The 27239-nt window shown below is 43.4% G+C and overlaps 1 protein-coding gene across 4 annotated transcripts in view; it reads left to right on the plus strand.

Moving 5' to 3' along the window:
• The window catches only part of srgap2 (SLIT-ROBO Rho GTPase activating protein 2), a 61255-nt gene that overhangs the window by 9528 nt on the left and 24488 nt on the right, over positions 1 to 27239 (plus strand). For 3 of the 4 annotated variants that reach the window (XM_039797301.1, XM_039797298.1, XM_039797299.1), the window contains exon 2: positions 26156 to 26348. In XM_039797301.1, coding sequence (XP_039653235.1) covers positions 26156 to 26348 — 193 coding nt within the window. Of the gene's footprint in view, positions 1 to 25036; positions 25225 to 26155; positions 26349 to 27239 lie in introns of those variants that run through there. The other variant, XM_039797300.1, reaches the window with a different exon arrangement.

A 27239-nucleotide genomic window follows, 5' to 3' on the forward strand; every position in this document is an offset into this window, starting at 1 on the left:
GCAGAACAGCCAATCCAGTGTAGCCTGTTTCATTGCTGCTCAGCATATATATGCATAATATGTAGTGTCCAATTACGTGTTCAATGTAGCCAGCCTGTCAGACTGGCGATCAGATTGCAAATCTCGAGTAACCACGATTGGGCAATGGGAAAAATATAAGCAATTGCCTAAACCTAGTACGATCCAAGTGTGTGTGTGTGTGTGTGTGTGTGTGCACTTGTGTTAGCATTCTCACTCCCCATCTCCATCTCTCTCTTCCTCTCTCCTTCCCCCGTGCATCGACAGCTTCTCTCTGCACGTAGACCGAGTTGGTTGCTAGGGTTACTGAATTGCCCCCATTTTTTTGGGTTTGTGAGGAGCAGAGGGAAAATGAGAAAGAATAATGTAGATTCATCTTCCCTGTAGGGTCTGGCTAATCAGGTTACACACACACACACACACACACACACACACACACACACACACACACACACACACACACACACACACTTCGATTGCATTTTGAGCCATGGTCTTTTCAGGTTTTTCTTCCTCTTTTTTGCTTTCTTTCTTTTGCATTCCTGTTCTCCTTATTTGCTCTCCTCCACCTCCTGTATCCTTCATTTCATTGCTTTCTTTTTTCCATGGTGTCACTGCTGTTTCCTCATCTCCCTCAGAGGTGTGTGTGTGTGTGTGTGTGTGTGTGTGTGTGTGTGTGTGTGTGTGTGTGTGTGTGTGTGTGTGTGTGTGTGTGTGTGTGTGTGTGTGTGTGTGTGTGTGTGTGTGTGTGTGTGTGTGTGTGTGTGTGTGCGCGCGCGCGCGCTGAAGGGAAGCACAGTTTGATTAAAGGAAATTCTGAATTGTTGTTTCTTGAAAATAATTTGGCTTGTCAGTGATGTTTTAAGCTTGCTATTTATGAAAGCCTGAGGTCGCATTTTAAACTCGCATCGACATCAAACACAGTAACCACTAAGTGCCAAGAGAGGAGGGTGGGTCGGTTGTGCTGGTTATATCATAGAGAGAATTTCAGTGTTGTGACAAGTTTATGTGTGTGTGTTGGAACTGGGCAATCACTGCACGCTGGCACCCACCCATTCGGGTTCACACCTCTGCTAATGACGTTTTAATGAAGCCATTCATCACCTTTTCTCAGCTGAATCTGCATCACTTACACACACTCACACTCAGCCTCGCTCTCTCTACTCTTTTCTTCTATATGAATGTGAGTGGGGACACAATGTTCTCCCCTTCTGGTTGCTATGTGGATGCACCAGTTCTATTTTAGTTGTTCCCAGCCTCAAAGCTGTTCTGGTGGAGTTTTCTCCCGTTTTCTCCCGGTGTTTGTAGGCCATGCGCAGGCTTATAGAGAGGCTTGTTTAAAGTGCTGGGTCCTAGCTTTACTTTAAACCTTCTTTTGAATGTGGGAATACTGCAGTTTTTTTTCTTTCCCACAGTCGTCATCACAACACACACACACACACACACACACACACACACACACACACACACACACACACACACACACACACACACGTTGATGTTGTATGGTTAGGAAGCTCATTTCACACTCAAACCAGATGCACTACCTCCACACACAACCGCACACATCACTTAAACAGCGTGTCAGTTGTGCAGACGGTGTTTGAGGTGTGTGTGTGTGTGTGTGTGTGTGTGTGTGTGTGTGTGTGTGTGTGTGTGTGTGTGTGTGTGTGTGTGTGTGTGTGTGTGTGTACTGCTAACATGTTGACCTTAGCTGGATGTTACATTGAGGTCACTGTTGGCCAGTTATGTACAGTAGCAGCAGGAAGTAGAGCTCAGACTTCCTCCTGTCATCTTCCTTTTCTACTCATCCATGTGGGACAACTTGTGATAGGAGCCCCCCCCGCCATGTACAAACAAGGAAATGGTGCTGCATGTGTGCAGTCTCACGCAGTTCAAAAGCAAGAAAGGTTAACTGTCACACATGCTACCTGACACAGTGACATGAGTTAAACCTGCCCCAGTGGTCGACCTGAACAGGTTTTAGACCGTCTCTCATAACAATCCACCCACACCCAGCATGAGTTGGAACTTGAGTCGGCTACTGTCTGGGTTTGGTAAACAGGTGAATCTGTCAGTGATGCTAATTTAATCTAATGTTTTTTTATTTATTTTTTTAAAGATGTATTTTTTAGGGGGGGGCATTTCAGCCTTTAATTGAAAGGACAGCCAGGTTGGACTCAAACCCTGGATCTTCTGCGTCGAGGCACACACCTCTATATATGTGCGCCCGCTCTACCAACTGAGCTAACCCGGCCACAATTTAATCTAATGCTTTTGACATTTAAACCATGTGTTCTCTAAACCGAGCGGGAGGGAGAAATAGAAAAACTGAGGCCATTTGTGGACAGAACTGAAACTGAAGCATATCTTTATTGGGTACTATTTAAATGTATGTAATTGGTGTTGTGAAAGGAACCACATTTGCAGATATTGGTTGCTGTGAGCAGTAACAACTGGAAGTCAACTAGTGACCGCAGTTTCACAAGAATGCGGTCAAACATGAGTTAAATGCACATTCAGAGGATGTGCATCATGTATATGGTGTTCGGTGTTTTAAGCCCCCAACGTCTCCTTCCAGGCAGCGCTACCTGGAAGGCACTAGGATTAGGCAATGGTTAGGGTTAAGGTTAGGTGCCTTGAAGTCGACGGTCGCAGGGCTGCCTTGAAGTTGGGGACTTAAAACACCATCGAGCCATGTATACTGTACACTCCTCTCCAGGCTCATATCAGTACCTGTTGGAGGGTGTGAGTCTGATTGCATGCCTTCCTGAAAGCATTAATGTAATTGTAGGTTTATTGTTTTGTTTTTTTAAGGATCCCCATTAGTCATCACCGTTGTGAAGACTATTCTTCCTGGGGTCCAACACAAGACAAACACAAACAAATATTATTAAGCAAAATACATGTTATATTAGAACAATAAAAACCTCCTGGAGTTTGTAAAACAAAAGGCACAGTAGCATGTTTTTCATGTTATGAAAACAACAAAAGAAAACCGTAACATGAAATAAAATATATAGTGAAGAAAGAAAGAAAAAAAGACAATAGAAATGAATAACTGAGTTAAACAGGTTTTAACCTAAACTCCTTGCTGATAACAGCTTATCTTAGTTTCTTTTCCCATTAGGATTAAATGTGGGGTGGGAGGCTGTTCCAATATGTTACAGCTCTACATATTACCATTTTTTGTTAAGAGCATTGGTTCTGGGCATTGGCAGAGTAAAGCCATAACCTACAGCCAGTCTGGTTTCATAACCATGTCTATCATTGGTAGGTAATAGCTACGAGAACAGGTTGGTGGGTTTACGTAATGTACAAAATATTCTTTAAGGTGTGTCGGGGCTGACATGTCAGTGCTGGGGCCATGCCTGGTGTAGATGAACCACCCCGAATATGTGGTTTACCTGCAGCAGACATTGTGCTTGAGCTGTTTAGATGCAGCAGCACATACCTCAAGCCTGATATTTATCTCTCTGGTTTTCAGGCGCCTGTTAGCAGACTCTTTCACTTGTTCTGCCTCTTACTGAGCATGGCCAGGGGGCAACTGTTTGTGTGAGAAACATGCTGATATGTGCTCTTCACTCATGCATGTTTAAGCGTGTCCCGAAGCTATGGAATATTTAGTCTCTGAACCTGTACATGTACAAACACAACAGATAACAAGTGTTTGTATTTTTGTTGTGCTGCATGCGTGCTGCAATTTACCCAACCACCCATCCATTGAGCATGGTTGGCACTTGGCAGCACTTTTATTTGAAAAGTTGTTGTCCTTTGATAGAAACACTGACATGTTGGTAAAAAGATTATCTTTTTGCCTTTTTTATAAACTGTTGAAACTACAGTAAATACAGCATTGGGTTTATAAATGTGGTTCTAGGAAGAAATTCCAGCACATGTGATATAGGCTACTAAGTATTTTTAATGTATGAACATGCATAATTTGTTTTAAAAAATGAGATAGATATTCATTAAAACATTTTTTCCCAAGGTTCATTGCACTTTCTTTTAATACAATCCAGATGATCATGTGTCATATTACATCTATATGGGAATACCGTAGTAAAGTTGAAGTCGATGCAGTACCGCTTTGTTTCTGGTGGTGTTTGAAGCAGGTAGGTTTGAATGAGCCTGCATCATAGAACCTAATATTGACATCCATTCAGACAATGAGCCCTGTGCAGTCAGCACATACACAGATATCTGCAATCAATTTTGAGAGGCACGCTTACAAGCTGCTGTAATGACAGTGTAAATGATTAGCTATGTGAGCCGATACCAGAGTCAGATTGTGCTGGCGAGAATCCCACAAAACAGAAATGAGTGCTAAAATCGTCATAGTCAAAGTATTTTAATTGAGCAAGACTTTGCAGAACATTAATGATAAGCGATCCAGCAGCATTCCGTCATCGCCGTTGACAACACATTGCAGTAATGTGTGCTGAGACATTTCTTGAATAATTAATAATTAACTGGACCACAAACGACAGTCATGTTTTCACATATGCGCAATGCTGCAGCATATAGAGTTTAGGTGTAAAACTGGGTACAGTGTCACGTGAATTGTTAAGGTTGCATGTAGTAACTGCAATTATACATTTTTTTATTTTTTCAACAGCTGAAGCAATGCCACTGTCATACAATGTTATTGTCATTAAAGGAGCATCAGTAGGTACATTTGGATATGTGGACGGCTACCAGGCCCTATAGTGTTCCTCTATTCAGGCCTGTGTTTGAAAGGGAAATCTTTTCTGTTAGTGTCCCTCTCCCTGTGCGCTGGGCCCACAGTAGAGTGCACAGACCATGTGCTGGCCTGCGCTGTGGGATGCCCCGCTCAGATTACTGCCCTAGCCTCTCCCCTCACCCTCCCCCTTCACATTCCGACTCAGTCCATGTGCTTCAAACAGAGTGGAAATGGGAACATCCCTCTCCATACGTGCACACACACATACTCATTCCTGTTGTGCACTGGCCCTTGTAGGACAGGGCTTGGTGTGGAGCTGATGGGTGCATAGACCATGTGCTGAGCTGAAAGTTGGGTAAGACCAAGTGTTTTTTCTTGGAAATGCACAGAGAGGAGTTTTGGGGTGATGGTGAGGTTGACAAAGAAGAGAAGAATAAAGGGTAACAAGGGGGGGGGGGATACCCTTTACACAAAGAACCTTCCCATCAATCACTTCATAACATTCGTGGCATAGCTGCCTGACACAAGCATGTTCTGGTGCCCCCATCACTTTTTTTTTTTTTTTTTTTATAAATCTTGCTGCTTGCACTGCCTTTCTCTCTGGGATTTCTTTCTGTCTGAGGGCAGTGTTGCGTGTAAAAGGTTGCTGTCCATGACACATATGCACATACACACAGGCATTCTTTGTGTGTAAAGGTTGCAGTGGGAGGCAGCGGGCTAAGTGGCAGAGTGTGAGTGTGGCTCTTGTCATGTGCTGATGGTATTCCCTCAGAGGAATGTGGAGGAGAGAGTTTCCCAGTCTGGAATTGTGTATTCCAACTGCTGGATCTGAGCGTTAATGTAAGCCTTAAGGAATCATTGTCGTCACATTTGTTTTGCACCATCAGTTGTATATAAGTTATAGAAATGTCAGTGTAACCAAAAAAAAAAAACTACACCCAGGTCAAAATCAAAATTTTCACTACCAATGCAGTGGTTGGCAAAAACTGTTTTGAAATCTCTTGATGTATGCCTTACTTCAAAACTTGAGCGTCAGCTCTTGAGGGGGTTATAATCCTTACAATTTCAGCCTTGATTGATTTGGCAACACCTGTGGTTACTGGTGGTAACAGCAAAGCGTTTTAATTATACAGGTCTCAGAATTCTATTCAAGATGACGCCTGCACCGATCACCGGGGACAGCAAACGCACCTTGAGCGGCTACTCTAAGCAGCCAAACTGCCATTGGTCGCAGAGGCTTCTATGTTTCATAATGTTTTAAGAAATTAGGCTAATGATGTTTTGACACTGTAAACTCATGATCATACTTTGTTTTACCTTGTGTGTTGGTATGAGTTTGAATCTTGTGCCGGCAGATTACTTATTAGTATTACTAGATTACAGATTACTTACTTATTCGAACGGCCCACGTTCGAATCCGACCCGTGGCCCTCTGCTGCATGTCCCCCTCTCTCTCTCTCTCTCTCTCTCTCTCTCTCTCTCTCTCCCCTTTCCTGTCTTCAAGCTATACTGTCAAATTGACAGTGTCAATTAAAGGCCATAAAACAGTCCCCCCCCAGAAAAATGTGAATATGCGATCGCATAATTAAACGCATAATCAGCCAAAGTCTGCATATTTATGCGGGGCCGCATTTTTTTTTTTTTTTAAATACGCTGCACTTTCGCCGCATAAATTGCCGATTTCAGCGCAAAATATGCGGGGCTTGCATGATTTCATAATCCCTGCATTTATGTTGCAAAAAAGTCACATATATCTTAGCAGAAAGTTGAAAAATGTTGCGTTTACTTCACACAAGAGCAGCCATTTTCCCCTGTTGCTATGGGAACGTTATGAAGTGACGTTATGAAGTGACGTTATGAAGTGACGTTATGAAGTGACGTTATGAAGTGACGTTATGAAGTGACGTTATGAAGTGACGTTATGAAGTGACGTAATTACGCCACGTGAACATCACCGAAAAGCAGGGTGTTGGGGGAATCACTTTTTTTTTCTCTTTTTCATCAAACGGCAGTTTTTGCACGTTCCCGCAATTTCATTGCATAAATATCCCGCATATTCCATCGCATATTCCCGCATTTTTCTGGAAGGACTGATGAAAGACCCCCAAAAAAAAGAAAGCGTTCGAGCAGAATAACTATAACTTTAATACAAGAGAAGACCAAAAAATATTTTTAGGATTTCAGTTTTCAACATGCTTTTTAGCAGCTGACAACTCCTGGATGTCACAGTATCTTTGAGCTGATTGTATTATTGGAAAGATTTTTTAAAGAAATGTTGGTTACACTTTACTTGAAGGTATCTACATAAGAGTGACATGACACTGTCATGAAAGTGTCAAACATTATAAACAAGTCATAAACGTTTATGACATAACGCTTCTGTCATCATGTGTCATTTGGTTTTTGTCATGACAAGTTAGAGTTAGGGTTCTTGTGCCATGACAGTGTCATGTGTTCATGACCGTGTCATGTCACTCTTATGTAGATACCTTCAAGTAAAGTGTTACCGAAATGTTAAATACAATATGTAGTTAATGGGCCTGCTAAAATCGCACTAAATTTAAGTAAAACAAAACAAACTGCGATGTTTTGGCATGACCATCCTCTATTAAAGCCACTATTGTATCTCCACACAACACGCTGACACTTAATGCCCATTGTTTTCAGCGTATTTGTTACCGATAACAGCCAGGAAGGCTTACAGTATGTGTGAGTCAGGTCCCTGGCTGTATCCCTCTCCATTGTGTCCCGCTCTAACTGGGGATGACAATGACGACCACTGTCCTCTGAGTGAAATACATTGCTGTCATAGCTTACATTCTACATGCTCCATATGCACACAGCACAGCTGGCCTCAGCACAGCATCGAGGCCATTTTGAATTCATGAATTATTTTGTTGTCTTTGGTACAACAAGGAGAATGTGTCTGATTTCTAGCCAGGAGGGAGGGAGAGTCTGTGATTTTCCTTCTTTCTGAAGAAGTGCATAGAAAGAAAAAGCGGTAGCTCTCTCCTTTAGCGAGAGAGAGAAAAAAAGAGAGAGAGAGAGAGGTGTATGCCTTATGTCTGGGAGCGGGAGAGTCGGAACAGCAGGACTCAAGATCAAACAGGCTTCCTCTGCGGATAAGAAAAAGAGCCAGCCAGGGAGAGAGAAAAACACAGGCAGGGAAGGGATAAAGCAAAGCGAGAAGAGAGCTCTTTGTAGTCTTTCAAAACTAGAGAGAATTGTTAAAAAAATGAATGGCACTAATGACTCTCTCGCTTTACCTTGTGTCTGGCTCGTGATGATCTGTCCCTGGGAGTCTACTGGGGCAAGTTTAAAACAGGTGTGGACCACATGTCTCCCTCTGGTCTGCTGCGACCCTTGACCTCTTCTCTCCCCCTGCCAGCCACAGACACTCAATTCTGCCGTCAAGAGGGAAGATCGTTGTACACAGCTCGACAGACAACTCTGCATATGTGAAAGTGCATGTTTATGATGCAGAGATTACACCGTGTGTGAAAGTGCTCCCTCTTCTCACCCTTCGACACTGAGGCAGCATCAATAATTCAGCGACACATTGCAGAACACAATGCTACAGACAGCTTTGCTTTTTCTCTGCTTCCCTCCCTCTAGATTTATCTGTCTCCTGTAAGACTGTTTTTATGCCCCCATTTTGTTTCTCTTACCGCCTCCCCCCAGTCTGCTCAGTTCTGCCCACTTTGTCTCCCTCCGTTCTCTGTCATGTTTCCACTACTAGAGCTGAGAATCTGTCAAACCTCTCACTTTTTCATGCATTCATTAGTGTCGGGTTCTTTCCTTTTTCCCCCTGTTGTTTTCCGTACTCTCTTACTCCTGATTTGCTTTTGGTTTTACATATCAGGGATTTCATTCCTGTGTGTCCACTCCCTCTTTCCTTTTGTCCCGTTCTTTTGAAATCTCGTCAAGGCAGTTGTGAGGGGCCGGAGTGGAGGCAGTGGAGAGGAGCTAGGAGGAAAGGGTGTGTCCGCCCACAATGCAGCACTCTATTGTGTTGCGCTCAGTCCAACACGTCCCCTGATGCACACCTCACATCACTCTCAAAATGGGACACATGTATAGTCATCAACCCTGTGTTCACTCTCCTCTCGTCGGAGGGGTGTATTCTCTTGGTATCAGGGCTGTCCATTCCTGAGCACAGATAGCTTTGTTTTCCATCGTGTGTCTGAAGTCTCACAAGACACCAGGCTCCCATGGTGTCAAAGGGCAGGAAGACTGACAGAGAAAGACTTAAACAGTAGGACTCGACCACTGGGGCCTATCAGAGGGATGTCAGGAGGAGGATGCTGGGCTTTTAGGCTAAGATACTTCCAGAAGTTTGCCTCATCATTGACCCTCCTCAGGGAGGTCAAAGCTCAGGGTGAGCTAGAGAGCAGCCACTCTCTATTCAGGACCTTGCTCATGCACTAACCAAGGGACGCTTGCTTGCTGACATTGAGGAGTGAAACATGCTTTCTGAGTTGACCTATACTTAATCGGTTAGACTGTTCAAACTGACAACAGCACTGCTTCAAATAAATGCAAGAGGCTGCGTGGGTGTGAGCGTGTTGTTGCAGGCACCGAAGATGAAATATAAACCAGGAAGTCTAGTTTCAATAATGCATCCATGAGATTGAAGGCTTATCAGATGCCAAAAATAAAACCTGTTCTCAGGAGGTTGTACTTCTTTTTGAGGCTGGCATTTTACAGCCAGAAATCAATCATAGCAGCTACAATTTTCTCCTGTCTCTGTGCGTAGGAGGTATGAATGGCAGAATTGGCACAATACCACAAGGTATTATAATTGGAGTGCAGAGTGTGTTGCCCGGGCTTCAAAAAAACTTGAGCCAGGAGTCGTCGACAGTGGATGACCTTCGCATTTGTTGGATGGGAGTCCTGTGCGTCGGCGTTCCCCATTGCGCCAACGTGGTGGTCTCAAATCGGTACAAAAACATGACCAGTTCTCAGGTTAGCAGTGGCATGTCAGGCTGCAGCTAGCGTAACTGACAGTCCCATCTTGGCTAACTGCTAAATGCTTGCTACGACCAATGAGATGGTCATATTTGAGCTGTAGGAACAATCATGTGGGTGGTATACAATGCTTGCTTAGTATGCAGTTATGTGTGAAAAGCAATAGCGTGCATGTGTGTGTTAGAGCAGCACAAAGGCTGTGTTCATTGTGTCGTAGTGTCCTCAGGCTGACCTCAGGTGAGCATTCCTCACCCTGCTGTGGTTCACAAACACATCCTCCAAGGCATGGATCTTCCACTGGGGGTCCGGGACACTTAGGGGGTCCTCAGTGTCACTGTAAGGGGGGCCTCCAAATTATGGTACATTTTTGAAAGTTTTGTTTTTTCAAAAATTTAAACAGTCTTAACATGAATCAAACATATTAGCTGATGATAGGCTTACTGGCCTATAGGTAAGGTAGTCGCTAAGATAGCCATCCACGGATACAGTGAATCCTAAGGATGCCACATTTATGTTTTAACATTAAAGTCAAAGTCAAGTCAAAGTATCTTTATTAGTCTCCCTAAGGAGAAATTTGTTTTGGACACAGAGAGTAAGAACAGAGCCACACAACAAACACAAGGTTAAAACGGTTAGAAAACAAATGTACATTGAACATCTAGGCTACTCAAAGAGCTGTGCAAATTACAAATTACCATTTTCTATAGGTTACTTGTGCAAAAAACAAAAGAAAAACCCTTCCTTCCTACATTCTTCTGTTCTACCATACATGCCTTACAATCGTTCCAATCTTCCATAAGCATCCATGCATTCAGTCCTAAAAATAAAAAACATTAATTTATCCACTTATAAATATCCTTATAATCCATTGTAAATATGCATTAATTCCTTCATTCATATCCACATACATTCAGTCACAGATATACATTAAAAACATGATTTATAAAATCATGCCAACAATTATTAGGCTATTTTAATAGCTTAATATTCTATGCAAAAAAAGGTATGTATAAAGGCTTTAGGCCACCCTACATGTAATCATAGACCCAGTTTAATATGCAACTTCATTTTCTACAAAATATGTTGTAGGGGGTCTCTGCTCCATCTCTCTTTCAGTTAGGCGGTCCTTGGCTTAAAAAAAACGTTTAAGACCCCTGCTCGAAGGATCCTCTCAGTCAGACTTCAGCTGTGAGAATTCTACAAGAACATGGTTATTTTGACCACTTTGGCTTCCTGCCTGTCCTGTTGTTTGAGTTTTTAACTCCCATGTACGTGGGAGATTTGCTTAAGGCATACTTGAGTGTTCTGCACTGCGAAATCATGCAGCCTGTAGTGCTGAGGTATACAAAAAGAGTTTTAATTGGGCGGAGAACTCAAATTGACCCCCATTTGCCCTGCGGCATGGAGATTAATTTAGTCTGATACACCCCAACCACTTAAATGAGTGTACACAAAATTACACACCTGCCTTACAGAAGGCTCCGCTGCTCCGTATGCAATCATCTGCATCAGTTGCTTACTTACAAATTCATACATTTGTACGACACAAAAGATCATCTCAAATCAGCTTTAACTCAGAAGAGCAAAAAACCAAAGCGAGTCTGTCTGGTTTTGTACTTTTCACTGGCTCCAGGCTGTTACAGAACACCAAGGTTTAAAGAAGTGTGAAAGTGTAACAGTGCCCCGTGTCCCTCTCTACACAGCCGGGCAGGGTGTTATGCAAGTTCCCGGTTTTGATCTTTCTCTTTTGAATTATGTCATGCTTCTCAGTGGAGGGCTAATCTCTGTAGGGTACAATCTAGTAAAGTTTAATAGAGTGTCTCTATGCTACAGCTCATCCTGTTTGAGGAATTAGAGAACACTGTAGTGCTCTAATTCTAAACCCTCTGCCAGCTGCTGCATTAGCATCATTGTGCGTCTTTTAATGCTGGAAACAAAGTCTGTCTAATTTGAAACAACTGTTTTACGGTCACATTATTTACTAAGGTGTATGTTTTACGCAGGAATGCATTGTTTAATTTCCGAACAAAGCATGGGAGTTTGCAATGAGTTTGTCCAACTAGCATGCAGACAGTGATTAGCATAAATGTTTATATTGCTCATGTTAAGCCTGCTGAAATGAAAGACCTGTCTTATGCATTCTCTATAAGCGCATTTCCTACTTTGTCTAAAAGCCCAAAGTATTCATTAAAGGGCTAATCTCCGATGGAAAACGTCTGAATAGAAAGTGGGCTTTAACCTAGTAGTAGTGTGGTGAACTGAACCGTAACCTTTTTACACCAAGCATGCATGTTTATCTCACGTGGGCCCGATGACCCATGATTACCCTGTGTCACAACAAGTGTGTGTGTGTGTGTGTGTGTGTGTGTGTGTGTGTGTGTGTGTGTGTGTGTGTGTGTGTGTGTGTGTGTGTGTGTGTGTGTGTGTGTGTGTGTGTGTGTGTGTGTGTGTGTCGTGTGACTTCCTGTATATCAGTGACTGTTATATACAGCTACGCCATCAGTCTATGACCCTTCCTCAAGTAATGACTTTGATCTGAGGATTACTGTGATCCCATTCTGGGTGACTAAATGTGATCTTCACAGTTTAAGACCCCTCTCACTATTAAGATAAAGGACCCAGTCTTGGTATTACAAAATGAAAGACAGAAAGGGACTGAAACCATAGCCTACGGTATTAAAGTACCCATAAACTCAGTAGAACAAGTGTGGTTTATTTGGTGCCTGTTAAAGGTGCAGTAGGTAAGACTTATAAAACTAACTTTCTGTCATATTTGCTTAAACTGACTCTATGTTCAAGTAGAACTACGTGAAGCAGTTCATTTAAAAAAAAATAAAATCGGGCTCTTCTGGCACCACCTACAGCCTGTAGTGTGATTTGCAAAACTCCACCGCTCCCTGTTCAGATGCACCAATCAGGGCCAAGGGGGGTTGTCTAATTGTGAGGGGCTTAAGAGACCGTTTTGGCCTTTAGCAAAAAGGGGGGAGGGACTGAGAAGTTGTCGATGTTCAAATTTTTTTACTAAGTCCTGGATCTTTACAATCTTACCTACAGCACCTTTTAAGTCTTTTTTTATAAGCCTTTATGGGTGATTGGATAATGCAACCCACTTGACCTCTTTATCTCCAGTTAATAACTTTTCTCACCAAGAAACTGACCCTGATATCATGACTGGGGGACAACCCTTTTACACTGATGCTTGATGTAAAAGGCACTACACAAAAGAAAAGAGGAATAGCGAGAAAACCTTAGTTTGTCTTTACTTGCTGCTCTTCTTGGTCTACCTCAAGAGAGCAAGGTTGTGATAATGAAAGGAACTAAATATAAAACCGCTAAATACCACACGATTGCTGCAGAGAAACAGAATGAGGGGAACTTTTTTTTTTTAATTTTTTTTTTTCGGGCATTTTAGGCCTTTATTTCCGTAGGACAGATGAAGACATGAAAGGGGAGAGAGAGAGGGGGAATGACATGCAGCAAAGGGCTGCAGGTCAGAGTCGAACCCGCGGCCGCCGCGTCGAGGAGTAAACCTCTATATATGTGCGCCTGCTCAACCAACTGAGCTAACCCGGCCACAGAACGAGGGGAGCTTTTTCTCAGCCAGAGTCCCCTGGTGCTGCTCTTGTGCCGTTCAATAGGATACTGTTGCGGTGGTGTGTTGTGCTGAGGAGCTTCTTCATGCACATTGGCCCGCTTTCTATCTCTCTCTTTCTCTCTCTCTCTCTCTCTACCTCCCCATGTCTCTGCAGCAGAATGCAAGTGATGAAGAATTGAACTTGCCGGCTGAATGTGATCTTGACTGTGGTATATCAAATCAATGAGTAAACTGCATAGTAGACAGATAGACTTTTATTGATTTCAAATTGGGAAATTGCAGTGCTAAAGCAGCTAAATATCAGAGACACAGCACACATACAGAATATACAAGAAATAATAAATACAAAATAGGATAGAATTCAAGAATAAATATTCAAAAGATAAGAAAAAAAATACAAAGGAAAAATGGACAAACGTATATACAAGTTAGGTATACAAAACTACTAGTAGCACTGAAGTCCTACTCATGGCCCCTATTAGCAGCCCGTTTGTCAGTGAAAGTATATACCGCAATGCTACATTCTCCACGGGGTGAAGTGTAGGTAGGGTGGGGCTCTGATCTTCTCACATGCACACCGTAGCTGTTCCTCACGTACCGGGGCTGGGTATCTGCAAGGGTTCTTGTGATAGACTGCCGCCTGGTTGAAATGGAGGCCATATTTCATTGGCCAGCCTGTCACTGCCGGCAACCCCGACTCTCTGAGCTGTTGCCTCTGCAGGAGTCATTACACAGCAAGGCCACTTCTCTATAGTGTGCAAACACACACATACATGCACGCGTACACACGTTAGCAGCAGGCGTGAGAATGAGTTATACCGCTGGAGCAGCGGGTTGGAGAAAAGGGTGAAATGGATGCAGACGAGGGGAGAGAGGAGGGTGTGATTGTAGTTGCTGCATAGGCTGATCCTGATTCAGCTTTTTCTGCCTTCAGTGATGAGAGCCAAACACTGTACCTCTCTGACGCACACGATATTCCCTGATATTGATATACAGCTTTTACCTCCATATAACCTTAGCACTTATACTTTGTTAGAACACACAGATGTTGATAAATGAGAAATATAAAGCTATAAAGGGAAGATAACCAAGGACAAAATTAATCAGGATAAAAAAAGCAAAAGATATATATACACGCTTGCGTGCACAAACACACACACACACACACACAGACTGTATATGAAAGTGGGCCACATCTGCCACGTGCCTGGCACTCCTTCCACCACATCACTATGTCTTTTGCCACGTAAAGGCCCCCGTCTGGGGAAGAAGGTTGTTACTGAAGCTGGAGACAGCGACGATGTGACCTCGAGGTGGATGTGGCGATAGTATCTCATGTTATCGACTGCTGTTCTTGGTCTCATCCTTTGTCTGATGGAACATATCCCCCCCCTTGCTGCCTTCCACTGGCACTCGGATAAGGATCGGCAGCCATCAGCAGATACAGCCTTTAACTCGCGGTGCCGCTGCCCGCCCTCTCCTCTAAACTCTCATCACCATCTCTAACTTTTTTTTTTTTCAATAGCCATTTTCGGCATGCCACTGATGTGTCTTGGAATGCAGTGATAAGGTTTTGCTTTATACATACCAGTCACATACACATGTTTAGTATCCTGCATCTTTTTCCCACTGGGGTTTATGTGTGTGTGTTGGTACAGTTTGCTGTGTGATAGAGGCTGTCACGCACAACTATTAGACGACAGAGGGAGGCTATTACACACTATGTTAGGCTTCAAAGCGCTGATGCTTCCCTTAGGGGGGGGGGCCTTTACATGCGTGCACACTTGCCCACAAAGCCGTCAAGGTCCCCATGAGTCATTGGTGCTGACCGGATGAATTCTGACAGACGAGTGAAAGGAAAAAATTAAGAAGGGTTTACAGAACGATTGATGACTATTTAATCTAAAAGTAGGGAGTCATTACACGTCACTCATTCACTGGAATTATGACAAGTGTTAACCTTCTAATAATAAAGATGAGAAGGAACCTTTACCTACTCGATGATGTGTCTGCAAATGGAAGAAGTCCCACAACCACCCATCACTGTTTGAAAGTAGTCCCGTGTCTGGGATGATTCTTGCAATGCTGGATGCTAAGAGAGAGTCCAAGATTGTCGAGGTTGATTTAACTTACTACACACACACACACTGTCAGACAGACCACTCGCGCAGACAGACACACACTCAGCGGGCTCCCTCCCATGCTTGTGTTGTGGATTAGTCAAATCCCCTGACTGGCTGCTAAGCTGATTAGTTCTACACTGGTCATTTGGAAACACTGGAAAGACACCTATCCATACCTCCTCAGACAGATGGCGTAGGTCGCTATACTGTCATGGTTTAATCTCTATGGCGAAGTGTGTGCGTGTGTGTGTTTGTGTGTGTGTGAGAGAAAGAGGCTGTTGGAACAGACTGAGGCCCAGATGGCTGTGTCCAGCAGAGACAGGAAATAGGTGACACCAGGTGGATAGTACCCCTGAGGATCAACTACACACACACACACACATTAGCCTAGAGGTCTGTCTCCTATCATGTAAATTGATGAATTGTAAGATAGGACCTCATTAAATCCTGAAACTATTAGTCAACAATTTTTAATAATCGATTTAATTGTTAAGTAATTTGTCAAGCAAAATGCTTAACATTCACAGGTTCCAACTTCTTAAATGTAAGAATTTGCTGCTTCGCACCATTATAATCATTGCAATTTGACTGTCTCTCAGACACAACAAAACTGAACAAGGGCTGCATTATAAAAGAAAAGAAAAAAAGAACTAGGGCTGCAAAGAAGGATTGTTTTTATTATCTTGATAAATTGCTAATACATTTTTGTCCATAAAGTGGCCATGTCCTAAAGCCCAAAGTGTGCCTTCCTTCAAATTGCTTGCTTTGTCTGACCAATGGTTCAAAACCCAAAGATTTTAAGTTTACTATCGCATAATACAAAGAAAACAGCAACTGCTTACAATGAAGAAGCTGGAAACGGGGAAGGTTTAGCATTTTTTTTTTTAAATTACAAAAAAATTACTTAAATGACTAATCGTTTACCATAAAAGTAGCTGATTGTTTCAGCTCGAGACTGAACGACGAAACGGTTAATCGAAACATAGTCGACCGATAAATTAAGAAAATAATGTTTGGTTGCAGCCCTAATCTCATCTGAATCTCGTCTATCCTCAGATTGGGTAAAAAGTACCCCCTCCCCCAACACACACACACACACACACACACACACACACACACACACACACTGTTGTCTGCTACTTTTCCAGACTGGGTTAGTAGAGCAGGCAGGGGCTGTAAATGGGTGAGGAGCTAGTTAACTTTTGATAAGTCGCCTTTTTCATTAGGCATAGAGACCCCAGCCCCCAATCTCCAACCCTACAGTCCCACTGTCACCACAGGAGAGGAATCCGAGCATGAGAGGGCTGGAAAGGGCTGCTGGTGTCAGGAGGGGTAAGTGTTGCGATAGAGATGTAGTAATATTTTCCTGGAAAGATTGATCCTATTTATGCCATTAGATTCAGGCACTGGGATTAGTTAAAACTACTTTAACATTAGTCCGAGGTGAAATTGATAGTTCCATTGTCGTAGGTGTTTTCCACCAGTTGGTTGACGTGGGAGACTGAATCCCTCCAGTAGCTTTGCGACCCCCGACCCCTGACCCCTGACCTGTGCTCCCAGCTCACGGAGTGCAAGGAACCCTGACGTGAGCCCACATGGCTCAGACTGTGTGGGCCACAGATACATTAACACACAAACGCACACACACACACACACACACACACACACACACACACACACACACACACACAAAAAAAAAAAAAAAAAAACACACACACAAGTCTGTATTACTATCTTTGTGGGGACATATCATTGACATAATGCATTCCCTAGCCCCTTACCCTAACCTTAACCATCCCAACTGAATGCCTAACCTTAACCCTTACCCTCACCCTAACCATAACCTAATTCTAACCCTAATCCTAAAACCAAGTCTTAACCCTCAAACAGCCCTTTAAACTCGTGGGGTCCAGCATTTTGGTCCCCACGAGGCTGTGCAGACCCCACAAGTATACTGTAGTCCCCGGTTGTTGGACCCAACGAATATAGTAAAACAGGTACACACACACACACACACACACACACACACACACACACACACACACACACACACACACACACACACACACACACACACACACACACACACACACCTCTCATCTTCCATGAAGAGTCCTCTTTCTATCCTGTCGCTGTGTTCCTCCAGCTGGAGATAAAGCCTATCGCTAGCTAGTGAAGGGTTAATGACTTCCTGATCTGAGTAGTAGTGCAGAGGAATTTACCCCCGCTGAGTACCACCCCCCACAATAACTTACCCAATCCCCCCGTCACCCCCTTTTCTCTCTCCTCTCACCGAGCCTCCTCCTCTCGCTCAACTAGACTACCATGAAGCGTGCAACACAGACAAGTAATGGTGATTTCTACACACCAATAGATCAATGCACTCTCATATCTATCATATCGGAGACTCCAGGAAATCACTGCGCCTGTAAAGCCACAAATTTAGGTTTTTTTATACTTTTTGTACGGATGTAACAAACGAGATATAAAATTGTTTATTAGTCATATTTAGGCAGTTCTGGGAGAAGAATTTTGTGACCTGGTTTCGTCATAGCCAGGCACTTCCTCTTTGCCAGTTTCATCTAACTTTAAGTGCATTTCCTAAAAAAAAAATCCTCCTTAGTCTTCAAACTTTGCTCATTCATTATTAACAAATGCTCATACTGTGGTCTTTTATGTCAGTGAGCCCAACTTCTAGTGTGTGTGTGTGTGTGTGTGTGTGTGTGTGTGTGTGTGTGTGTGTGTGTGTGTGTGTGTGTGTGTGTGTGTGTGTGTGTGTTGTGTGTGTGTGTGTGTGTGTGTGTTTATGTGAAGAGAGAGAAAACTAAAAGCTCAGAGGTCAGAGGCTTGCTTCCTTGCCTGGCTGAAAGCATCCTTCACTACTTTGTTCTTCATTATAAAGTTGGGCCAAAAGTAAAATTTACCAAAGGGACATCAATAACTTCTACTCTCTGAAATCTCCCGTTCCTTACTTATTTATGCTCAAGCACAGCACAAAGTAGCTCTTATATCTCTCATATCCTCTGCTCTCTGCCTGTCTCTCTCCTCTCCTCTGCCACACAGAGCAGGTCTGCAGTGGTTTGGCTTCAGTAGGGGTTTCCAAATCTAAAAGTTGCTAAACTCGTTAACTTGCCTCCTTAAGACGACACTGCTTTTCCTAAAGGCTTCAAGCTCTGGGTGAGAGAGGAAATGCCTATATAAGTTTTAGTGTGTGTCTGTGTGTGTCCGTGTGTTTGTTTTTACAGGAAAATCCAGACCCAAGGAAAAGACATTGGCTGGAATCTTTCCATTCCTGCAATAGTTTTCCCTCAAACACTTACTGTACTGTAATTTTATCTTTTTTCCTTTCCCTCTCTCGTGTGTGTGTGTGTGTGTGTGTGTGTGTGTGTGTGTGTGTGTGTGTGTGTTGTGTGTGTCTACGTGTAGTGTGTTGTGTATGTCTGGAATGTGTGATTCCACCCTGCTAAAGAAACTTATTAGGAAAGCATATCTGCAACCTGAGAGCTTCAGACCCACTGCTGCAAAAGAATCTTATTAGGAAACACTACCTGCAACCTGAGGCTTCAGACTACCTTCTCATTCAACTTCTCAATTCACACACACACACACACACACACACACACACACACACACACACACACACACACACACACACACACACACACACACTCGTTCAACCTGCAAACCCCTGGCCCAGTTTCTCTGCTTCTGTCTCTCTCCCCTGGTTTCAGGTTCGGAGCTAGGTTTAAGGTTTATATTGGTGAACTCCACAACTGCCTGTTTTTCTTTAGGCTTTTTCATTGGAAGAAACAGACACCCACACCTCAGTCCCACCCCCCCATCCTGCTACACTCTCTCACACACACATGCTTCCTGTAGTTGTTTTAGTATGACCCTCCCCTCCTGTGTGCTCCCTACTGCCAATGAACTGGTCTAACTGACTTCCTGTCTCTCTGTCCTCTCTTCCTGTGTACAGGGATGAATGGACATATTATTCACAGTGACGCAGTGCCCCCCCCACCCCACACTTACTCACCCTTTACACTGCTTTCTGTTCTTTCTCCTTTTCTTTCTGCTTCTTTCATTCTTACTGAGGACAATAGTATGAGCTCACAGTGGTACAACTCAAAACCATTACCGCCCCCCTTCTGCTCCCCTCCTCTTCTCCAGCGCTCTGTACTGCAGTATCAGCCCCCGGAGCAACAAAGACCAGGCCTTACTCCATAAACATAGCGTGTAAGCACACACACACAAAAACAGAAACAGAATGGCGACCTCGACGATAGCTAGATTTCCTGGTTGGTTGTCTTGGATTTCCTTGAACTAGTTTTGTGTGTGTGTGTGTGTGTGTGTGTGTGTGTGTGTGTGTGTGTGTGTGTGTGTGTGTGTGTGTGTGTGTGTGTGTGTGTGTGTGTGTGTGTGTGTGTGTGTGTGTGTGTGTGTGTGTGTGTGTGTGTGTGTGTGTGTGTGTGTGTGTGTGTGTGTGTTCACTGATTACCTGCCACAGGTTGTGGGCACTTCAATGCTGGCAGAGAGACGTGTGTTTAAAGGATTATCTCGGACGACTTGAGTTTCATGTTCCAGGTTTTGACCTTTTCTGTTGATTATGACGAAAATCACTGGACTCTACCTAAGTTGCTGGGATCAGGAAATCATTTTTTTTAATACCACAGCACTGGTGTCGAGAAAAAGTTGGATCAGTGCATCCCTAATCTCTGCAGTTAACTTGGTAAGTGCAGTGTTGTATTTAGCGAGAGGTATCTCGGTAGAAACTGTAAAAATAAGACTAAAGGGTCATAATTAACAAAAACAGAGACGCAGACCTGTCATCTGTGTCTCTCTGTTGTTCTTCTACTGTTGTTTGTACTCTCCCTCGCCCCCCCCCCAGCCAGTTCAAACCTTGTCTCGAACACTCATCGCATCTACTTGTTAAACAGTTGCCAGTTGTGTGTGTGTGTGTGTGTGTGTGTGTGTGTGTGTGTGTGTGTGTGTGTGTGTGTGTGTGTGTGTGTGTGTGTGTGTGTGTGTGTGTGTGTGTGTGTGTGTGTGTGTGTGTGTGTGTGTGTGTGTGTGTGTGTGTAGTTCCATATAAAGTGGTGGGTCCGTGTGCAGCTGGGCCTGTGTCCACATCAATGTGTGTGTGTGTGTGTGTGCCTTGCCGGTGTGTTCCAGCTCTGTCCGTTCTGTGTGTCTGCTCTGTTTCCTGGTCTTCTCCTTCTTTGTTCTTCTCATTCTGTGTATTCTCCTCCTCTCTATTTCCTCTTGGTTTTTCTTTTATTTTATTTGCTTGTGTGTATATGTATATATATGTATATGTATATGTATGTATATATGTGTGCTGTATGTGTGTATGTATGTGTGTGTCTGTGTGTGTGTGTGTGTGTGTGTGTGTGTGTTTTGTTTCTTTTTCTTGTGTATGTGTGTGTGTGTGTATTTTTTTTTTTCTCTTTTCTCTCTGTTGTTTGTCTTTGTGTGTGTGTTGTGTGTGCTGTATGTGTGTGTGTATATGTGTGTGTATGTATATATATGTGTGTATGTATGTATATATGTGTGTGTATGTTGTGTATGTATATATTTGTGTATGTATGTATATGTATGTATATGTATATATATATATGTATGTATATATATATGTATGTGTATATATATATGTGTGTATGTTATGTGTATTATATGTGTATATATATATGTATGTATATATATATATGTATGTGTGTGTATATATGTATGTATATATGTGTATATATATATGTATGTATGTATATATGTATGTATATATATATATATATATATATATGTATTATATGTGTATATGTGTATATATATATATATATATGTATATATATGTATGTATATATATATATATATATATATATATATATGTAATATGTGTATATATATATATATATATATGTGTGTGTGTATATGTTGTGTGTGTATACAGTGCCTTGCGAAAGTATTCGCCCCCTTGAACTTTTCGACCCTTTTGCCACACAATACATTTCAGACCTCAAACATAAAGATATAAACTGTAATTTTTTGTGAGGAATCAACAACAAGTTGGGACACAATCATGAAGTGGACAGAAATTTATTGGATATTTCAAACCTTTTACAAACAAATAAAAAACTGAAATATTGAGTGCAAAATTATTCAGCCCCTTAAGTTAATACTTTGTGCGCCACCTTTTGCTGCGATTACAGCTGTAAGTTCGGCTTGGGGTATGTCTCTATCAGTTTTGCACATCGAGAGACTGACATTTTTGCCCATTCCTCCCTTGCAAAACAGCTCGAGCTCAGTGAGGTTGGATGGAGAGCGTTTGTGAACAGCAGTTTTCAGTTCTTTCCACAGATTCTCGATTGGATTCAGGTCTGGACTTTGACTTGGCCATTCTAACACCTGGATATGTTTATTTGTGAACCATTCCATTGTAGATTTTGCTTTATGTTTTGGATCATTGTCTTGTTGGAAGACAAATCTCCGTCCCAGTCTCAGGTCTTTTGCAGACTCCATCAGGTTTTCTTCCAGAATGGTCCTGTATTTGGCTCCATCCATCTTCCCATCAATTTTAACCATCTTCCCTGTCCCTGCTGAAAAAAAGCGAACCGGCCCAAACCATGATGCTGCCACCACCATGTTTGACAGTGGGGATGGTGTGTTCAGGGTGATGAGCTGTGTGGCTTTACGCCAAACATAACGTTTTGCATTGTTGCCAAAAGTTTGATTTTGGTTTCATCTGACCACAGCACCTTCTTCCACATGTTTGGTGTGTCTCCCAGGTGGCTTTTGGCAAACTTTAAACAACACTTTTTATGGATATCTTTAAGAAATGGCTTTCTTCTTGCCACTCTTCCATGAAGGCCAGATTTGTGCAGTATACGACTGATTGTTGTCATTGGACAGTGTTTCCCACCTCAGCTGTAGATCTCTGCAGTTCATCCAGAGTGATCATGGGCCTCTTGGCTGCATCTCTGATCAGTCTTCTCATTGTATGAGCTGAAAGTTTAGAGGGACGGGCGGGTCTTCGTAGATTTGTAGTGGTCTGATACTCCTTCCATTTCAATATTTATCGCTTGCACAGTGCTCCTTGGGATGTTTAAAGCTTGGGAAATCTTTTTGTATCCAAATCCGGCTTTAAACTTCTCCACAACAGTATCTCGGACCTGCCTGGTGTGTTCCTTGTTCTTCATGATGCTCTCTGCGCTTTACACGGACCTCTGAGACTATCACAGAGCAGGTGCATTTATACGGAGACTTGATTACACACAGCTGGATTCTATTTATCATCATTAGTCATTTAGGTCAACATTGGATCATTCAGAGATCCTCACTGAACTTCTGGAGAGTTTGCTGCACTGAAAGTAAAGGGGCTGAATAATTTTGCACGCCCACTTTTTCAGTTTTTTATTTGTTAAAAATGTTTGAAATAGCCAATGAATTTCGTTCCACTTCATAATTGGGACCCACTTGTTGTTGATTCTTCACAAAAAATTACAGTTTTATATCTTTATGTTTGAGGCCTGAAATGTGGCAAAAGGTCGAAACGTTCAAGGGGGCCGAATACTTTCGCAAGGCACTGTATATATATATGCATGCATGCAAAGATTCAACAATGGATGCACAGATGCCTGGTCTTATTTTAAAACAGAATTTCTCAGCTTGATCAGTTTCTTCAGAAGTGAATAATGGCAGAGGTTGACTGGTATAGTTTGCCACTGAGGGAGTGACCATGGGGCGTTTGACGTACTGTGACATCACTAAATACCTTAGGTCGACAAGTCCAGTATGTAGACAGGTCTGTTATACAAGAAAATGAAAATCCCAGAGGAAAAGCTGCTTCAAAGGATTTGCAACCATCTCCTTTTGCAGATTAGTTTTGAGTTTGGTCGTGGTGTTGGTGAACAAAGGGAAAAGTGTATGGACAAGGCTTGTGCAGACAGAGCCAGACAGCCCTCAGCCCTACAGACAGAGGAGGAGGAGGAGGAGGAAGGAAGGAAAAAAGAGAATAGAGAGCATCAGTAATGTAGAATCCCAGAGCCCGATTACAAGACCTGCTCTCATCTGCCTGGAAAATGTGACTGGGCTGTCTGGAGGGGGGGTAGAGGCGTCACATTCCAGTTCACATCCTACTTCTTACTTGGCTCAGGGGATGATGACCATTACAGAGGGATAAGGCCGAAAGAAAGACCCACATCGATCTTCTTCTTTTTTGGGGGGGAGAATTTTAGGCCTTTTGTTTGAGAGAGAGAGAGAGAGAGAGAGAGAGAGAGAGAGAGAGAGAATGCAGCAAAGGGCAGCAGGTTGGAATCGAACCTGCGAGGACTCTGTACATGAGGCGCCCCACATCGATCTTTTGTGATGGCATCTGTCCTTTACCAAGCTCCCCGTCTCTCAGCTAACACTCCTCTCTTGTTTGACGATAACGGTGTCTAGATGGAAACTGACACAGGGTTAGCTTTGGTTGAGCCACACAGCCATATAGCGTGCGGCCAGAATCACTCTGAGAGGGGTTTCAGGGCACAGTGCATGGCCTCCTTATTATAATAATACATTTTACCCCTATTAAACCTGCGTTCTAAACATTGGGGTCGCATAGGACTGATGTCACGTTTTTACCTTATGCTTTCATTTACCTTCTTAAAGGCAGGTTTGGTAATGTTGAAAAGCTAGTAAGATCGGGACTCCGTCTACCCCCTCCCCCTGCCCTTGGGGCTCCGACCCTCACACTGCTTCAGAGCAGAGCACGGAAAGGACCCCAGTTTCACTCATCAAAACTACTTCATGTCTCATTCACCAGTAAGAAAACGCCTCATATTATCATACCGAATGTTTAAAACAGACATGACTAGTCCATTCTCCAGTAGACTTGCAGTAACTCTGGCAGCGGCGGCGCCTATTGAGCTTAAGCGGGACGATGAGACATTTCATTGGTTCTTTCCAAGCGGATTGGTGATTGGTGGGCGTTTTTACCGTATTACCGCAGGTACAGATGATGGATCTTTTTCAGAGCCCATAAGTTATTTATTGCTGTCAAGTGTAAAGACCATTTAAAACAATATATATAAAAAAGTGTATATTGGAAATGCTTACCAAACCTGCCTTTGAGCTCCTTATGGATGGGAGCGCTTGTTTTTGTTTATGTTTGTGCATGTGATGCATCTTGTTGTGTTGGGTCGGTTAATTACAAGGCCGCCTTCTCAAGGTTTTGTATTGAAGCCTTGAGAGGCAGGACGCAGACTCATTCCCTATTATTGACAGCGCTGCGCAATGAGGAAATTACACATAAACACACACACACAGACCACAGAAATACACAGACCACGGGACAATAACACGTGTTGTCAAAGCAAATATTCCCACCAGGTCATTAGCATTGACACTGTGTGTGTGTGTGTGTGTGTGCGTGCGTGCGTGTGTGTGTGTGCGCATGTGTGCATGCATTTTTTTTTTTTTTCGTATTTGCGTGTTTGTGCCGTAGTGTCATAATACTCCTCTGTTCTTGCCTTTTTAATCTGTAAAAATGACTGTGAGCGGACAGCTGCTGGCTAGTGGCACAATGAGAGAGAGAGAGAGAGAGAGAGAGAGAGAGAGAGAGAGAGAGACTGGTCACAGACACATTTAGATATCCCACTTCTCTTTGTGGTAATGAGAAACTGCACTCTCAGCTGTTAAACACAATTAACAGCATTAACAGTCCTGCCGGACGGACGGCTGACTGTCTGCCTGTTGTTCTGTGTGTTTGAATAAGTGTGTGTATGAGGAGGGGAGCCTATACCGCACTGAAGCCAGGATGGAAGCCAAAACCATCCGCTTTCTCTACAGCCACCGTTGTAAAGGTAGGACAGCTGTGGTAAACTAGCCATAATACAACTGCACAGGCTGGCAATTGGAGGTGTGTGTGTGTTTGTGTGTGTGTGTGTGTTTTGTTTCTTTACTCTTTAAAAGGATGCATGTGCAGCCGACTTGGCAATGGCAGGCAGCTATGAGAGCATAGCATTAATCTGTCAGCTGTCAGCACTGATCCAGCTTATCACCATCATAGTGTGTGTGTGTCCATGGGTGTGCATGCGTGTGCACGTGTTGCTGCCGACGCTTTGTGTGTCCCAGTCTATAACTGCCATGGGCAGTTTTTGTGATTGAATATGGTTACTGAGTGTGTCTGCACTGAGTGCACTCTATTAATTTGAGGCCAGACCTGAGAGCAGCATAGAGGAGGGAGAGGGGAAGGAGGCAGGAGGAAAATGAAAATGAAAAGTGATAAGCTGGGGTAAATGACTGCCTCTGGAGAGCTGTGTATGGAAGAGGAAAGCTGATCGCACACACACAAATGCACACATGCATACGAATATGATGACCTATTAACATGCACAGCAGTCTGTGTTTTGCAGACTGGTGGGAGGGGGCTGGATTTCAGCCATGTCTCCAGGCTGATGTGCCAGGGCCCTGCCAGGTGTTTCACTGGAGCTGGGCTTGATCCACATCAAGCTGTAAAGCGGAAACTGCTTTAGACTTCAGCGTCTTACACATTGTCGTGGCACGTATTTTAATGATAGCACTGCACTGTCGACGTAAATGTATGCAGATTACGCCCCAGCTGTATGGATAATTGTAGGAGTAAAAGAGGCCTTTTTGATTTTTAGAACAAACATTCTGTGTATGCTGTCCGTCGTGGCCTCAATGTGTTGTTGATGACACCTGGATTGTGTTTGGCATGATACCTTTTACAAAGAGGTTAAACTCATCTCTGTCTCTCTATCACCCCGGCAGAGGTCCGAGCCCAGCTGGTGGAGCAGCTCAAGTGTCTGGATCAGCAGTGTGAGCTGAGGGTGCAGCTGCTGCAGGACCTGCAGGACTTCTTCAGAAAGAAGGCCGAGATCGAGGTGGACTACAGCCGCAACCTTGAAAAGCTGGCCGAGAGGTTCCTCACCAAGACCCGCAGCACCAAGGACCATCTTCTCAAGTATGGGACACACACACACACACACACACACACACACACACACACACACACACACACAGCACTACCACACTGGGCAGCAGGCTGGTTGTTATGTTTTACTTGTTTTGTTCAAGTGCCTTAGACAGCTATTATTACTTTTGAAGATTCCCTTTTAAGATGAAATAATTTTTTTATTTAGCCCTTCAAACAGCGTAGAGCGCTTTCAAGATTAGTGTCTTCCTTCCTGAGAAAAGAGAAGTAGAGACGGGCAACAAAAATGAAACACAAGGGTGACTAAGAGGGATGGTGAGGGAGGCTATATTGGTTTTTGCCAGTCTGAAAAGTTCGGACTTGCATCACTCACTGCTTCCCAGTTTCATCTAATTAAACAACTGATTATAGCTTGTACATTTAAGTAGGATGCTCACTTCTGTTATAAGCAAGATTGTGTGTGTGTGTGTGTGTGTGTGTGTGTGTGTGTGTGTGTGGGGTGGTGTGTGTGTGTGTGTGTGTGTGTGTGTGTGTGTGTGTGTGTGTGTGTGTGTGTGTGTGTGTGTGTGTGTGTGTGTGTGTGTGTGTGTGTGTGCGTTTTGCCAGAAATTGGCCAGGTGGTGATTTTGTGCTCTGACTATTTTTGCAGTGTCTTGCTGTGTGTGTAACCTTGCCCAAACAGGGATTCTCTCCCCACCAAAGAAGGTTGATCTCTCTCTCCCTCACTCCTGTCTCTCTCTCTCTCTCTCTCTCTCTATCTCTCTCTCCCCCTCTCCCCCTCTCTCCGGCTACCTCATTTATACATAAGATCCATACAAATACACACCGGAGCTCATCAGCTTTAGCAGCTTGAAGTGTTCTTGTATAATTTTATCTGCCAGTTTTTGGTGGCAGGGAGCGGCCTGTTTCCCTGTGGGGAAG

This window comes from Perca fluviatilis, chromosome 4, assembly GCF_010015445.1.
Source record: "Perca fluviatilis chromosome 4, GENO_Pfluv_1.0, whole genome shotgun sequence".
NCBI lineage: Eukaryota > Metazoa > Chordata > Actinopteri > Perciformes > Percidae > Perca > Perca fluviatilis.